Raw genomic sequence first — 15,714 nt, forward strand, 5'->3', positions numbered from 1 at the left:
CAGTTGAGCACTCAGCCTGATGGAGCTGCTTGGAAGACAAAGGAAAGGGCCATAAGCCGAAGAAAGCAGGCAGACAGCAGAGAAGTTGCTGTGGTGCCTCCTTGATGGTAATTGCCAGAAATCTGCCTGGGGTACCAGGCAGAGATGTTCACAGAGAGGTGTTTCTCCAGAGGCCGCTTTCCACCAGATGCCCGTGGGGGCTGCTGAGGGAACTGAGTGCAGGGACCCCAGCTGAACTGTGGGAGCCTGCCAAGAGATGACTGGACTGTCCAAGGTCAGGAGTCCGCAAGAGGAGTGAGGCAGAAAGTTAGGGTGAGGAGCTGAGAGGAACAGGAGAGCATGAGAAGGAAGCATTATTCGTGGGGCCTGTTTCGTTTGGGAAGAGAGTGGTCCTGATAGGTGTCAGCAAACTGACCCATGGGTTAAACTGGGCCAGCAGTTATGTGTAGCCTGCAAACTAAGAATGGTGTTTACCTTTTCAAATGGTTGGGAAAAAACTAGAAAAAGAGTAGTATTTTATGATGTGAAAATTGTATGTAATCAGGTTTCAAGTGTCCATAAATAAACCTTCTGGAACACAGCCACTCTGTTTGACTTACAAGCTGGTTGTGGCTGCTTTGCTCTGGAAGCACAGTTGAGAAGCTGTGATGGAAATCGTGGCCTGCAAATCCTAAAATATGTGCGGTCTGACCTTTTATAGGAGCTCAAGGCCTGAAGGTTAAGTGCAGTGGTGGAAGGGTCAGTGATTCGATACAAGACGTGCTTGGAGAATGAGATGAGGACCTGGAGGGGCAGTGGAAGCTGCTCCTCAGAGAGTCCAACAGTGCAGTTGTTGGAGCTTTGGAGTTTGAACAGTTGTGAGGGTGCACAGGATGATGGTTAGGTCTGGCAGCGGAGGACCTGCAGCTCAGATGCCAGAGTCCTTGCTGATGACGGGGCCTGGACCCTCAGGGCCCTCAGTGCGGATGGGAAGGTCGACAGAGTGAAAAGCAGTCATTGTCAATCTTCTGGGCCTTCATAAACGAGAGGTGTGTGTGTGTGTGTGTGTGTGTCTGTGTACACATAAATACTGTAAACTCATATCATGTGTTCGCATTGATTCTTCCAGTTCCATCCAGCTCACAAGATATACCCTCATGGTGTGTATTTTAAGAACTTTGTATGTAGCTCACTGTTTACTCTTCACAACTTGATGTGGTTATTTTTCCTGTTTTATAGACAGGGAAACTGAAGATCACAGGTTAAACAACTGGCCTGAGATGCATGGTCAGTAAATGACATCAGATGCTTTGTTTCCCTCTGATGCAATCTTTCTGTAGAACCAAGAGTCCAAAAGGCAGGAAGAGGAAGAAATGAGAGGTTGAGGAGAGGGAAGGAGAGCTGAATTGAACATCTTTTCAGCTGAGAGAATGGGAAGTTCTTCTGAGTTGAGGGGTCAAGAGCCTGTGGGCCAGCTGTTGTGTTTCAGAAAGGTTCATGGCTTGTCAGACCGGATTTGAGTTGTGGCTCAGCCCCTGCCAGCTGTGAGCTTGTCTTGTGGTCTCTGAGCTCTGTCCTCCTCAGTAAAATAAAGTTGGTGCCTCTTCATAGGTATGCTAAAGATACAGACTCCAGTGCTTAGTAGGTAGTAGGTGCATAGGAAATTGCCCATGTGTGTGTTACCACTGCTGAAACAAGGGTAAGGTTTGTATTACCATTGATACAGAGTTAAGTGGATGTTCTCAGCAGTGTTTGGCATGGAGTAGTGAACCTTAGCTTATCCTATTCTTTGTCTTTATTTCATAATTCTTTTTTTATATTCCCTGATATCGATTTGTCGTCATTGAGAAAGGTTTTCCCCTGTGCGGTTGCCTCCGTACTTGAAGCAGCCTTGGTCCGTGGCTCCCACAAGATCCTTGAGGGCCCAGAAGAGAAAGCTCCTTTGTTCATGCCCTCAGATAGTGTGTTCTGCTTTGTGTGGGTCACTCATCTTCCCCCAAAGCTGGGTGCTGTCTGTCCCCACCTCTGCAGAGAGAGAAGCACACAGGAGCTGCCATTGGCTGCTTGCCACTGAGCCAGGAGGGGAGGGAGGAGTCAGTGTTCAGTCTGTTCTCTTCCCCCTTCACAACATCTGTCTGCCATCTGCTTGCTTCCCACCTCCTTTGACTTATCTTTACCCTTCTGTAAAACATCCCTGAGCTGCCTGAAAGACACCATAATTAAACTGCACTGCCAGTAGTTCTTCCCCCTCAACCAAATACATTCCAGTCACAGATCTGATTTTGAAAGAATAGCAAGCAACTTTTGGAGCACTTATGAATCATGTCAGGTGAGCTTCTGTGAATGTGCCCTCTGTTCTTCCACGCCAGAGACGTCCTGGAGAGCAAAGGCTATGGGGTGAGATTGTGCTCTAGGAGTAAGGGCTGCCACTTCCTTAACCTGTTCAGTCCTTTATTCTACATTTTGTCCTTTTCTGCCTTCATCCTTTCTTGTTCTCAGAGTCCTTATTTTGCTTTTATGTTTAATGTAGGACTTGAACACCCCTAAAACTTTTTTTCTGTGTTACAGAAAATGGCAGGAGGGGAGCAGAAAAAATTGTGATTGAAGTAACAGAAATGCTGAGACAAGCATACTCTTTCCTAGATATCTAAAACTCAGTTGTGTTCAAATGCAGGTTTAACCGATGCCCAACTAGCAGAGAAGTCAGAGCCCTGGGGAACCTTAAGAATCAGAGAATTTAGCCTCTTCATTTCACAGGTGAGGAAATGATGTCCTGGAGGGATGCCCAGAGCCACACAGCAAAGTTGTCACTGGGGTCAAGGCTGGACCTTGGTCTCTTGACTTGTGTTTGGCACTTTGCATTATTGAGATGGAATTATTTCAGACAAATGGCAAACATGTCCCATGACTTACTGCTGTAATGGGTTTTTAAACTACTGTTTGCTTTACTCATAAAAAATGAACCATTTTTCAAGTTAGGGGATTATGGTTGAATTATCAAAATATTCACTACAGATTTAACTTGCAAACTCCTCATATGTACATTGATTATAATCAATTTAAAATCTCTTGCTCCATGGTCAGGGGATTGGTTACTTGATGCATCTGTCTGGTGGGATATCATGGTCTTGGATTTTACAAGTATTTTTGATGGCATGAATAAATAATTAAGAAGTATCAAGTGAAAGTCTGAAATATATATACAGTATAATACCAACATTGTGTTAAACAAGAATATTGATGCTTAGAAAGTAAATAATAGTGGCTCTTTGAAGGTTAGGATTATCAGTAATCTTTATTTTACTTGGTTTTCAAGTTTTCTGTGAATTCGCATACTACTGTTATAATCAAATTATTATAATCAAATCAGTGAATATTATAAAATGGAATTTATAATAATTATGCATGTAATTTATATGTAATATAGGATTCATTTTTCACTTTTTTTTCAGAAAAATGTATATGATAAAATGGCATCTTTGAAGCTCTGTGGTGTAAATTATTTATATTATGACCTTTTCCTGTTCCTTGATTTTTCTTCTGTATACTTTTATTTAGTGTATTTTTATTCCTTAGGAAATTATTGTCCATGCGTCTTTATTGTACTTCACCTGGTCTAAATAAATCAATACTGCTCTCTCTATTTTTACCTTGTCAGTTTTGTTCACATAACGCAGGCACACAGTTGAGAAGGTTAAGTGATACTACAGGCCTTGACGACAGCACAGCAGCTCCTGGCTCCACCTGTCCCTATGCAGGAGACTGACGCTAGAGGGAATGCGGCCGTGTGGAGCCGCCACAGGGAACGGGAACACTGCCTCCATGGTGCACACTGAGGCACTGGTGCAGCATAGACAGCTCTTATTCCGTTGCAGATGGAGGGTTAGCTCCCATGCCCCCAGACATCTTTACTCTCATTCGCCCAGGGTGGTTAAATGACTATTCAGATTAAAACAGCAATTATGTTTGCACTGGTACTACTATGTAAATACTAAATATTGTCTTCCACAGACCAAATAATGAGTTCGCATTCTAAAAGTCCTTTTGTTTTCCGATGGGTGTTGGTTTTCCCTTAACATCCTGTTTTAGTCCCTCAGTGTGCCCTCTCTGTCTCTGAGCCTTCCCTGGCAGTCTGAGGCCCAGGCTCTGTGTCCCGGGGCCCGCCAGCTTGCCTAGATCCTGGTTTCTTCTGGTCTCAGCAGCACTGCTTTCTTCCCCAGGCTCAGCTCTGCGGTGCGGTGCCTTGAGTGGGCATGTGGCCCCCATCTCTTCTACATCCCCAGACACCTTTCCTTCCTTCTGCTCTCTGTGCTTCTCCAGGCAACTCTTCTGATTCTTCCATCCCACCTGTGTCTGGGCTGGGTGCCCCATAACACCCTTCTGTAACGTCTGTGTTCATTTGATTTTGGAATTGTTTATGCCAGTTGTTTTCTGCATGTGGTCTGGGGTCCTCGAGGTCTTCTGAGAGCTTTTCAAGGGCCTGAGAAGTCTGTCTTGGGTTTTCTACTGTAACCTCTGAAAACACCTACTGTTCTGCAAAGCAGCTGGGCTTGTGGGAAGCATAGCTTTGAGTGTAACATTCAAAGCCTGTGCAGCCAGCTGTATCAGCAGAAACAACAATCTCAATAAAATTCCTAGCGCAGCTAAGTCTCTGCTGGGGTCTGGACCTGGCTTTAGTCAATCAGTCCTCCACAGTCGTAACCCCAGTGTTCATGGTCCTGGTTTGACCATGTTTTGACATTTTGACATTTGACCTGCTTTGACATTCAGGTCCTGGATATCATTTTACTTGGAGACAGATGTCATTTTTATTTATTAAAATTAAAAGATCTGAACCTGGTTATAGCCTTCATTAGTCTGTTTTAATTCATAGAAAATGTCTTAGCGTTTTTCATCTGCATGCACAGTCCCCCAGATCACTTGAAGACACTGTCTCATTGTCTTACAGGAAGGTACTCTATTCTCAGCTTTTTGTTTACAGTTTTCATAACCTGCTGAGGTGTGCCTCTAAAGTGTGGAAGCTTGTCCCTTCTTGTTCTGAAGTGAGATGCACATATATTGTGACCACCACACCTTCATCTTTATCTCCACGTCATTACTGTGTATGTTGAATGTGAGCTCATTTGTGTGTTGGGGTTCTCTGGTGGCTCAAACAAATGGTAAAGAATCTGCCTGCAATGCAGGAGACCTGGGTTCAATCCCTGGGTCAGGAAGATCCCCAGGAGAAGGAAATGGCAACCTACTTCAGTATTCTTGCCCAGAGAATTCTGTGAACAGAGGAGACTGGCGGGCTACAGTCCGCAGAGTTATAAAGAGTTGGACATGACTGAACAACTAAGTAACTTTGATTTGTGTTAAAGAAACATGCATCACAGCAGGTTATACCTTCTATTCTGGGAAGCCTTTCCTGACTTCCTCCTGCATTACCCTTTGAGCTTTCTGTTCAGATCTGTTTCTCTTTCCTACCAGACTAGAGGGAAAGGAGTCAGGGAAGTCCACTTCCACGGTGTGTGGTGCACTTGGGTGACATGGTGGTGTTTTTTCCAGCCTTCTGAGTGCCTGTGTCTCAGGCCTGTAGCAGTAGATCTGAAACACAGATGCCCTGCAGTTTCTAAATGGAGATGTAATTTCCCGTGTTAATACTTGACTTACTGTCACCTGTAAGGGCCTCCCTGGTGGCTCAGACGGTAAAGCGTCTGCCTGCAATGCTGGAGATGCAGGTTTAATCCTTGGCTCGGGAAGATGCCCTGGAGAAGGAAATGACAACCCACTCCAGTACTCTTGCCTGGAAAATCCCATGGACAGAGGAGCCTGGTAGGCTACCATCCATGGGGTCGCAAAGAGTCGGACACGACTAAGCGACTTAACTTACTTACTGTCACCTGTAGTAGATGTTCCTAAGCTGCAGTGGACTCGGGCCTCTGGGAACTCAGGAGCCTTCTGAAATTGTGTACAAAACTTCCAGTTTGTTCATTTTTTAGTAGAGAGAGGGGAGTTTGTGATCAGATTCTCAGAGTAGGGGAAGTAGGAGAAGACAAGAGGGGCTCAGGCAGTGGGGCAGCCTGGTGGTGAGGGACCTTGCTCCTCTTGCTGCTTCTCTCTTCTCCAGTTCCTGGTCGGAGTGGGCATCGGAATGCTTGTTTTTGGCCATGGCTGTTTCATTTCTCACTTTCCCCCTTGCTTGATTTATTAATTCAGAATTTAATTGATATATGAGTTTGCTTATTAACTTATTGAATAAAGCTTAAATTGTGTATTCAGTATTGAAATTCTTATTTTAACAAGTTGTACCTATGTTTCCATTCAAATATGCTGAGTTTGTTAAAGAAGTTTGTTGTATGTGTGTGTGTATAACTTATGTTCTAGTGCTTAAACTATTAAAAGTTGTTAACAAAATTTGTGGTCTCATCATGACAGAATTTACCAAACAAAATCTTAATAGGTGTATATGTATATATGTATGTATGTATATATATTGATTTATATACACACACATTTTAAATATGTGAGTCTGTTTTTAAGTTCCATTTTGTATTCCATGATTAGGTAATATATTATATTCTTTATGTTAACAGTTTGAATTTATGTGGTGTATTTAGGAATTGTTAGTGGATTGTTTAGTTTAGGAATTTCAAATGAAGTAATACATGCATATTTATCTAGGCTTTCCACACTCTGTAGAAGTCCATGTAACTCAGTGATAACGAGCATGGTCTTTGAAGTCTAGACCACCAGGGACCTCAGCCAGCAACATCACCTTCCAGAGCAGGGTTGTCCACTGTGGCAGCCACTGGTCACGTGGGGCTGTTCAGCACTTCGAGTGTGGTTGGTGTGACTGGCTAGATTTTTAGGTGTATTTAATTTTAATCAGCCTATGTCTAGGCAGCCCTGTGTGACCCATGGCTGCTATACTGGGCCTCACAAGATGAGGTGACTTAACTCTTCTGTGTCCCAGGTTTCCTCTCTGGAGAGATGAGATCACACTTAAGCTACCCTTTGTGGTGGTTTTAAGAATAAATACTATATTTAAGGAGCTTAACTCTGTGCCTAGAAGAGAATATGTCCTTAAGAAGTGGTCGTTAGTTATAATGACTATTATATATTTAATAAACTAGAATTACTTTTCTTTTGAACATTCATTTAAACCTGTTTATTTTTATTCTTCCCTTTCAGGATTAATTTATTTTTGGAAATCAAGTGCAATATTAAAAGGAAAACAAAACCACACTACATTATTGGAAGCCATTTCTACTAATTTTATTACGGTTTAAAATTTATGGTTTGATTTGAATACTATCATGGGAGGAGCTGTGAGTGCTGGGGAAGATAATGATGACTTAATTGATAACTTAAAAGAAGCCCAGTATATCCGCACTGAAAGAGTGGAGCAAGCCTTCAGAGCGATTGATCGCGGAGATTACTATTTGGAAGGCTACCGAGACAATGCGTACAAAGACTTAGCCTGGAAGCATGGCAACATACACTTGTCAGCACCTTGCATTTATTCTGAAGTTATGGAAGCATTGAAACTTCAACCAGGATTGTCTTTTCTTAACCTGGGAAGTGGAACCGGATATTTAAGTACAATGGTGGGCTTAATTTTAGGTAATTTTATTTTTGTAAAATTCTTTTTTAAAAAGTAAGCTGAGTTTGTACTGCTGTTTCTGATTTACAGGGTTTATAACTTTGTATACAGCATATGTTTGAATGTATATTCTCAAAGTAGTTACCTTCCTTCCTTAAGGTCAGAGTAGTCATCTTTTCTTATTTTCAGCCCTGACTCCCATAGTTAACTTTGCGTTCAGTGCTAGACGTGAAAAGTTCTTGGAACTGTTTTTGATCCCCCAACTAGCAGTTCGCAGGTGGGAGGCTCAGGAGCATCTCGTAGCTTATTTGAGGTCAAGCATCCTGATAGCGGCTGGGAGAGTTTGGTGAGCCCTTGTGTCCTGTGCTGAAGGGGGTGGTGCTGTGCTTGTTAGGGATCCAGAAGCCTGTGGGGGGCAGGAGACGTGGCACTGCTAGGGCAAAGTGTAGGACGCAGGGCGGGGAGGAGGGGGAAGAGTGTGGGTTGTTACATGTCTGCCAAATGTTATTTCTGAAGCAAGGGTACAGCAGTAATCAAAAGGGACAGATAGCCCTGCCTTCATGAAGCTTCCTGGTGCTCATGATGAGGGCTTGGCATTGCTGAAAGCACTTGACACAGTCTAGTAACTTGTTTAGTGTTCCCAGTAACCCTGTGAAGTGTGTATTGTCATGGTTCCTGTGTGTCTAAACTGAGTCACTGAGGTTCAGTGACTTGCCTGTGGTCCCATAGCTAGGAGATGAGAGCTGTGAAGTTGAGCCTGTGGGTGGACGAAGCGTGCCAGGGGAGAGACTGCTGAAAGACATGGTGACATCGGGCAGAGGATGGACAACCATGGCTGTCACTGCACCCCTTGGTGTTTGCTGGGCACCACCGTGTGACAGGCATCAAGGTGCAACACCAAGGCCCATGTGACACAGTCTTGCCCTGGGGTTCGCAGAGTAGACTGGTGGGGTTGGAGAGACAGGAACTGAGCAGTTCTTATCCCGTGTGACGTGTCCTGTGGCTGAGGTGTCTTCCCAGGTTACAAGGACAAGGCTGTGGCTTACAGTTCACTCTGGAGTGCTGGGGAATCATTGGAGGACTTTAGAGAAATGACTGTGATCCCCCTGTGACTAAGCAGTCCTGATTTTTTCGTTACCCTAGTGTCAGTATTAGTAATGTCCTTTTCTTTGCCAGAGTGTCCCAGTTTGGACAGTAAATTATGTGCTCATATCATAAGGCTTCAGGCATTTTCAAGCCTGAAATCCCATTGCTCTGTGCTGGCTGTCTCCATACTTTCTCTCTTAGTTGTGGAGCTTGCAGTTGTTTCACTTAAAAAGAAGCCTGTTTATCCCACTACTGAGTCAGTTCCTGATACGTAGTAACTGGTCAGAAAGGTGATATTATTCATTGTTGCCCAGAGAGAAGTTAAGCAGTTTGCATTTACTTTTGGTGATCTCTCTGATTCTGAGATAGCATTTTCATCAGGTTGGGAATCCCAGAAATCCAACTCTTGTGTCGTGAGAGCCTCTAGAAAAGGGATCCAGGGTTTGAGAGGGTCTCCAAATCCAAGGAGCAGAGTGGAGTGGTAGAGAGAGCTTCTTCCCAAAGTGGGCTTGCTGTCCGTGTGCTTCTTTACCAGCTCTGGCCACTAGGGTTCAAGTCCAGCCTCAGATGAGTGTTCTGCTCCTCCAGCTGGTTAGCTGGCTCCTGCTGCAGGCGGGAGTTTTAGCCAAAGGCCTGGAGGGGAGAGAAGGTATCACAGTTAGCAGCCTTGCTCACTCAATCCATTCCCTAGTCCTGGTCCCTAAGAAATGGGCTTCCTGGGCCTAGCTGCCTTTGTGGGCCAGCCGCCAACTTTATTGTGTCTTTTTTTTTTAATTGGAGGGAAATTGCTTTACAATGTTCTTTTGGTTTTTGCAGTACAACAGCATGAATCAGCCATAATTGCACATACATCCCCTCCCTCTTGAGCCTTCCACACCTCATCCCACCCCTCTAGGTTGTCACAGAGCACCAGGCTGGGCTCACTGTGTTATTCAGCAGCTTCCCACTAGCTGTCTGTTTTACACATGGTAGTGTGTGTATGTCAGTGCTGCTTTTCTTAATTTGTCCCACCGTCTCCTTCCCCTACTGTGTCCACAAGTCCATTCTCTATGTTTGCATCTCCATTCCTGTCCTGCAAATAGGTTCATCAGTACCATTTTTCTAGATTCCATGTATATGCATTAATTTATTGTGTGTGGAATGTTTCCTCCTCCAACCTGCAGGCAGTGTGGAAACACAGACCTTTGTGTGGCAGTCCACAAGGAGGACATCTCCTCCTGCTCCCAGGCTCCAGGGAGTCACAAGTGTTCAGTCACAGGCATGACTGCCCTTACTGGATATTGTTTGGGGATTCGTCTGTGTGTGTTCCTGCAGTCAAGATCAAGATATAATTTCTCTCCTTTTGATGGGGAAAGTATTTGATGAGAAAGATGAAAACTTTTAAAAAGGGAAGAAACAACAGAGCCTGTAAAACTGTGATTACAGTTAGTAAATCTTGGCTCTCTCCAGCCTCTGAAGCTAATCATTTTCCCCCGGCTCCCCTTGTTTGGTTTGTGTTTCTTGAGCATTCAGTTAAATCAAGGAGGGGACACATCCACAGAAATCACTTAGCACTCAGTCCAGAGGAGGGTGCTTACATGCTCCCCATAATTATTTGAGTGTGGTGCCTCGGGCTGGGCCCTGGTGCTTCCCATGACCTTGTCTTACTAAGTTCTGCTAGCACCCTGGCGCTCAGCCCTGCCCTTCAGTCACACGATGAGGGTGACAGGTGCTCCCTGGCAATAGCAGCTCTCATCCAGGGACGTGCTGGTGTAATCTGGGAGTCCAGGCTGAGGTGGGGAGAGTCGGTGTCTGCAGAGGAGGCCTCTTGAGGAATCTCCACCTTGCCATCTTGAGAGCTCTTGTTCGGTGAGAGGAGTTAGGTTTATCCTCACTTCAGGAGATTTCTCATGATTAAAGTACATTTGAAGCAGTTATTCATAAATGGAATTTTTTTTTGCCCCACACGGAGAAGATAGATGATTCCAAGTTGTAAATTATACCTCATTTCAGATAGCTTGTTTAGTTTCCAGTTGAAGATACATTCATATTCTAAGAGTCTTCCATGAAGAACTGTCACAGAGAATCTAGTCCTTCATTGATGAAGGTAATCCATTTTGAGAGCCCTTCCATCACCCATCACTGTGAAGATTCCCTCCCCCAGCCCCTGGCAGTCGCTTGCCTCTTTTCTGTCTCTAGGTTTTCCTTTTCTGTGCATTTCATGTCAGTGGAATCATGCAGCTTATGATCTTTCTGTATGATTTCTTTCCCTGAGCGTTAGATTTTCAGGTTTCACCCGTGTTGTGACATGTCTCATTGCTTCATTCCTCTTGGTGGCTGAGTAACATTCCGTTGTGTGGGTAGACCAAATTTTGTTTGTCCTTTCACCACTTGATGCCTGTTTTGAATGATGCTGATGTGAACATTCATGTATAAGTCTTGGTGGAGATGTCCATTTTCATTTCTCTCAGGTGGATTCCTAGCAGTGAGATTGCTGGACTGTATGCTAAGTTTGTGTTTAACTTTTTAAGAACTTGCCAAACTTTTCTGGGGTGGCTGCACCATTTTCTATTCCCACCAACGTGTAAGGTTCCATTTTCTCCGTATCTTCACTGGTGGTGTTTTGTTTTATTTTAAATAGCATCTTAGTGGGCATAACATGGTATCTGGTGGTTTTAACGTGTACCTCCCTGAAGACTAATGATGTGGAGCATATGTTCCTGTGATTTTTGGTCATTCCTCTGTCTTCTTTGGTGAAATGTCTATTTAGCTCTTTCCTCCATTTTTAAATTACATTGTTGGCATCCTAATTATTAATAAGTTGTAAGTGTTCTTTTAAGTACAAGCCCTTTTTCAGAAGTACGATTTTCAAATCTCTCTTCATTTCCTTTTAAGCACCCCTTTAGAAAACTCTCATGCCTCCTTTGAGGCCTGAGAGTGAGGGAGATCCAGAGGGGCCTCCTTTCCCCTATCCCTTTTTTTCTGGACAGAACACATTCTGCAGGTTTCCATGATTCTCTTTAAGGCAGATTCTCTTCTCTGCATTAAGGCAAACTTCAGTTTTCCCTCTTATCTTTTTACCCAACTTTTTTTTTTTCTTAAGGAATTACAAAGACTATTCTTGGTATGTGCTTTATTTTCGGCTCTGAGTAAATCTATTTTGAAAAGAACCCTTTCCTTTAGGCTACTAAGATTTTCTGAAATCAGTAAAGCTCCTTACTATTTAAACCATTTCTTCTTAGTCCTAGTTGGCCTTCTGTGCATCTTTTTTCTGTCTATATACGCTGTATCAGGGACTTCCCAGGTGGCTCAGTGATAAAGAATCCGTCTGCCAGTGCAGGAGCTGCAAGAGACTCAGGTTCGATCCCTGGGTTGGGAAGATACCCTGGAAGAGGAAATAGCAACCCATTCTAGTATTCTGCCTGTGGGAAATCCCATGGACGGAGGAGCCTGGTGGGCTATAGTCCATGGGATTGCAAAGAGATGGGTATGACTGAGCATGTACACACACGCACAATACAAGTTTTAGAAATTTTGCAAATTTTTACAGTAATTTGAGTATATTTCCTTAGAGGTTGAAAGGCAGTGCCTTCATACTGTGAAGGGTGTCAGGTGGACCTCTTGGCATCGTGAGGCGTCTTTTGAGATTTTACCTTCAGGCTTAACTCCCCAACCTGCATTATCTGTCAACTGCGAACAGTTGAGCCGTATTTGTGAATTTGCTTCTTTGCTGAAATGTGTCTGTAACCCTCACATCAGTATTCGTCATTGGGGCATGTGTTTGGGGAGCAGGGACAGAGTGAGTTGCTCTGTGGACATGGTCCCCCTGGGTCAGGTCGGGGGCAGTCCTGCTCACGTCTCAAGGTGGTGACCAGAGGATGCAGTCACAGCGTGGTGCAAACAGCTCTGGTGCTGGACCAGTTTCTTCCGGAGCTCATTTCTTTCATAAAAGAAAACAGACTCTTCTAGGGTGAGTTCTTAGGACTGAACATTGCTGTCTGTTTGAGGTAGGTATATATGTGTAGTATATGCACACGTTTCCCCTGGTAGCCATTGGGTGGTACAGCATTTGCTTATTGAGTGTTTTTCTGGACTTTATAGAACATAAACTACCACAAATAATGAGTACTGACTGGATGCTTCAGAAAATGACTAAACCTTTCTGAGTTTGTGTGTCTGTGTGAAATATTTTGTGAATCTCCAGCTTCCAGTGAGTCACTCCTCTGGAGCGGGCATCGGTGGCCTCGGCTCTCTCCTCAGTCTTCCCTGGGCTGAGATGTGCTGGACTAGCGCCCGTGTGAACAGCTCACCTGTGTAGCAGGGCTGTACCTGCACCGGCCTTCACACCCTGTGTGGGCGGCTTCTGCAGCGTCAGCCTGTCCACTGTCCCATGCCTTCTGCCTGCAAAGATTCTTTCAATGGATTTCACTCCTCTTTGCGTTTCCTTTATAGACACTTACTTTAGCCTGTTGTGGAAGCTTCTTTGCCTTCAGCCTGTGGTGAAGGGTGGCTCCTCTTCTGTCTTCAGGTTACCTCCACGTGCAGAGGATTCACAGGTTTCCAGCACCAGGTCTGTCTGCGGAGCTCTGGACACTGCATCTACCAAGCTGACCAACAAACTGGATACTTGATTTTGCTGTGCTTACTGCATATCTCTTCTTCATTGTGCACGAGGTTCTGAAAGTTCAACCTGTCTCCACCTCAAGTGACCCTTCTTCACCCTAGCCACACACCAGGGCAGTTGAGGTTGGCTTCTGCCACCTGTGTATCCATTTTGGTGACTCAAGGCAGAAACCTGAACACCACTCTCTCTTCTCTCTAATTATATTTGGTGGAATAGGCAATACATTCACAGAGTTAAATAATCCAAAAGAATCAAAAGGCATACTTATAAAGATTTTCCTTACCTGCCTCTCCTCCACTTTGTCTGGTTGCCCTCCCCACTTGAAGAACAACGTATGGAGCCCTGGGAACACCTCCACTTCTGCATAGACTCAATTTAATGTTTATGGGGATGATGGTTGACTTGAAATCAGAAGAATTTTCTTAGGTACATGAAGGAAAATATGTATTGCATCTTAAAGATTTCTAGCAAACTGCTAAATTTAATAAGAAATTTATTTTGAATGGAATATACTTTTCTGTATAAGATGTACTTCTGTACAATGCCTCATTCTGTGATGAAATAGATGTGACACATGGTTTTTTGCCAGTATACTTACAAAGACATGAAAAATACACATTTTTATGCTTTGTATATATCATTGGCCTCAGTCTTACTTGTAAATCTTTTTAAATTTGGGACCATAGCTCCCTTTATGTACTTTTATCTTTCTTCAAAGAGTATTTGTTATGTGTGCCTTTGTGTGAGCTGCTGAGCATACAGCTGTGCAGAAGACATCCCACATATCGTGCGTGTTATTTCTGAACTAGCAGCAGGAGCATTGGGTCAGTTTTGTTGGCTGTTCTTCGTTTAGGTTAGGAAATAGTTGTTGAGTATCGATGTGACTTGGTTACTTGTGACTTGATAACATGCGTTGGCCCCGGAGTAGCTTTTGCAGGTGAAGACACAGTGCAGCAAAAGAGCTGATGAAATGGCTTCCGGGGAAAGTGGACTGATACCGAACGCTGTTTACATTACCTTTTAAACCATGTTCTGTTGTGTTATAGTTGAACACACCTTCTCAGTTTACTGACTTTGCTTTGGTGTAATGTTCCAGTGTAGACATGTGAGTTGCAGTCGAAAATTACTCAGCCACATTAGACTTGGGTATTATCAGCCCACCGGGTGGAGGTATCTAAAGCAGATGGTTGTGATGTCTGTTCTTGATAGTTTGACATTTTAGGAATACATTTTACTTTGGGCCTTGGGCCTGTGGTCCATAACTGTTTAAACCAACCTTTTCAGATTTCTTTAAACGTATTTTTAAGATTTGAGTGTTGTTTAGTCACTAAGTCATGTCCAACTTGGATCCCATGGACTGTAGCCCGCCAGGTTCCTCTGTCCATGGTATTTCTCAGGAAAGAATACTGGAGCGGGTTGCCATTTTCTCCTCCAGGGGATCTTCCTGACCCAAGGATCGACCCAGGATCTCGACCCTGCGGTGGCAGGCGGATTCTTTACTGCTGAGCTACCTGGGAAACCGGCACTTCTATCCATAAGCTGAGGGAAGCCCACGGGACTGGAACTTCCTCATTAATTGCAAAACTTGCCTCACAAGGCCTTTCCCAAACCTAGAGAGCAGGTTTCTAGTCTTAGTTGTGCCCTGCTAGCCAAAGAATTTGAAGCTTTAATGTGGCAAGATTGAGTAAACGTTTGACAGTGCTTGTTAATATGCTTTTTTGGCGTCATATAATCAAATGGAGAAACCATAGGAAAATAGGTGTATCTTAGTAGGTTTCTCTTAATTTGGATACTGGTTCCTTAATCTTTGCCTGATTCATTTTCTTCCCCATTCCTTTATCCCCCTTTGTAATGCTTTGTCTCTTTGCACTACACTGGCAAGGTGTTCTCAGAAAGAGACCTGCTCATGTCTGCTCTCCACCTGTTACTGTCTCTGAATCCTTATAAAGTTACTCCTGAATCTTCCCAAAGATGGCTGGAATTAGTAACGAAGTATCATTGCAGTTTATTTAAGGGTGTTTTTCCATATATAGTTGGCCTTCTGTATCCAAAGTTTGAGGATTAATCTGCCAAGCAAAACTTGAATTTATCACATGCTGGCAACTATATAGATAGCATTTACATTGTATTTACAACTGTATGCATAGCATTCACATTTACATGGTATTGGGTATTGAGTAGTTGAGACAGTTAAGGGAGGATGTACAGATAATGCAGGTCATATATGCAAATACTACTCCCTTTTATATAAGGGACTTGGGTGTCCACAGTCCATAGATTTTGGTATTTGCAGGGTCTGGTCCTAGAGTCAGCTCCCCCCCATTCTCCCCCCACCCCCATATACTGAAGGATGACTGTATGTTTTAATTCTTGCTGAGAAACTTTACACTAGTTTCCTAGAAACCAAATAACTGGTTCACCTACTCCCTCTTGTGGTAAATACTTAGTTTTATCCTGATGC

General features: G+C 43.8%; 1 protein-coding gene across 10 annotated transcripts in view; it reads left to right on the top strand.

Annotated features, from left to right (window-relative positions):
- Window positions 1-15,714, top strand: part of PCMTD1 (protein-L-isoaspartate (D-aspartate) O-methyltransferase domain containing 1) — a 51,206-nt gene that overhangs the window by 14,750 nt on the left and 20,742 nt on the right. For 5 of the 10 annotated variants that reach the window (XR_014056028.1, XM_081497969.1, XM_081497972.1 and 2 more), the window contains exon 1: window positions 7,153-7,584. The exons of 2 other annotated variants lie outside the window; for them this stretch is intronic. Coding sequence is in view for 3 of the 8 variants with exons in the window: in XM_081497963.1 (XP_081354089.1) it covers window positions 7,278-7,584 (307 nt within the window). In the remaining 5 variants the exon portion in view is untranslated. Of the gene's footprint in view, window positions 1-2,653; window positions 2,737-3,431; window positions 3,623-7,152; window positions 7,585-13,157; window positions 13,680-15,714 lie in introns of those variants that run through there. 3 more of the 10 variants (XM_081497971.1, XM_081497966.1, XM_081497967.1) reach the window with 3 other exon arrangements.

This window comes from Giraffa tippelskirchi, chromosome 6 (assembly GCF_054371585.1).
Source record: "Giraffa tippelskirchi isolate mGirTip1 chromosome 6, T2T-mGirTip1v1.2.pri, whole genome shotgun sequence".
Taxonomy (NCBI): Eukaryota; Metazoa; Chordata; class Mammalia; order Artiodactyla; family Giraffidae; genus Giraffa; species Giraffa tippelskirchi.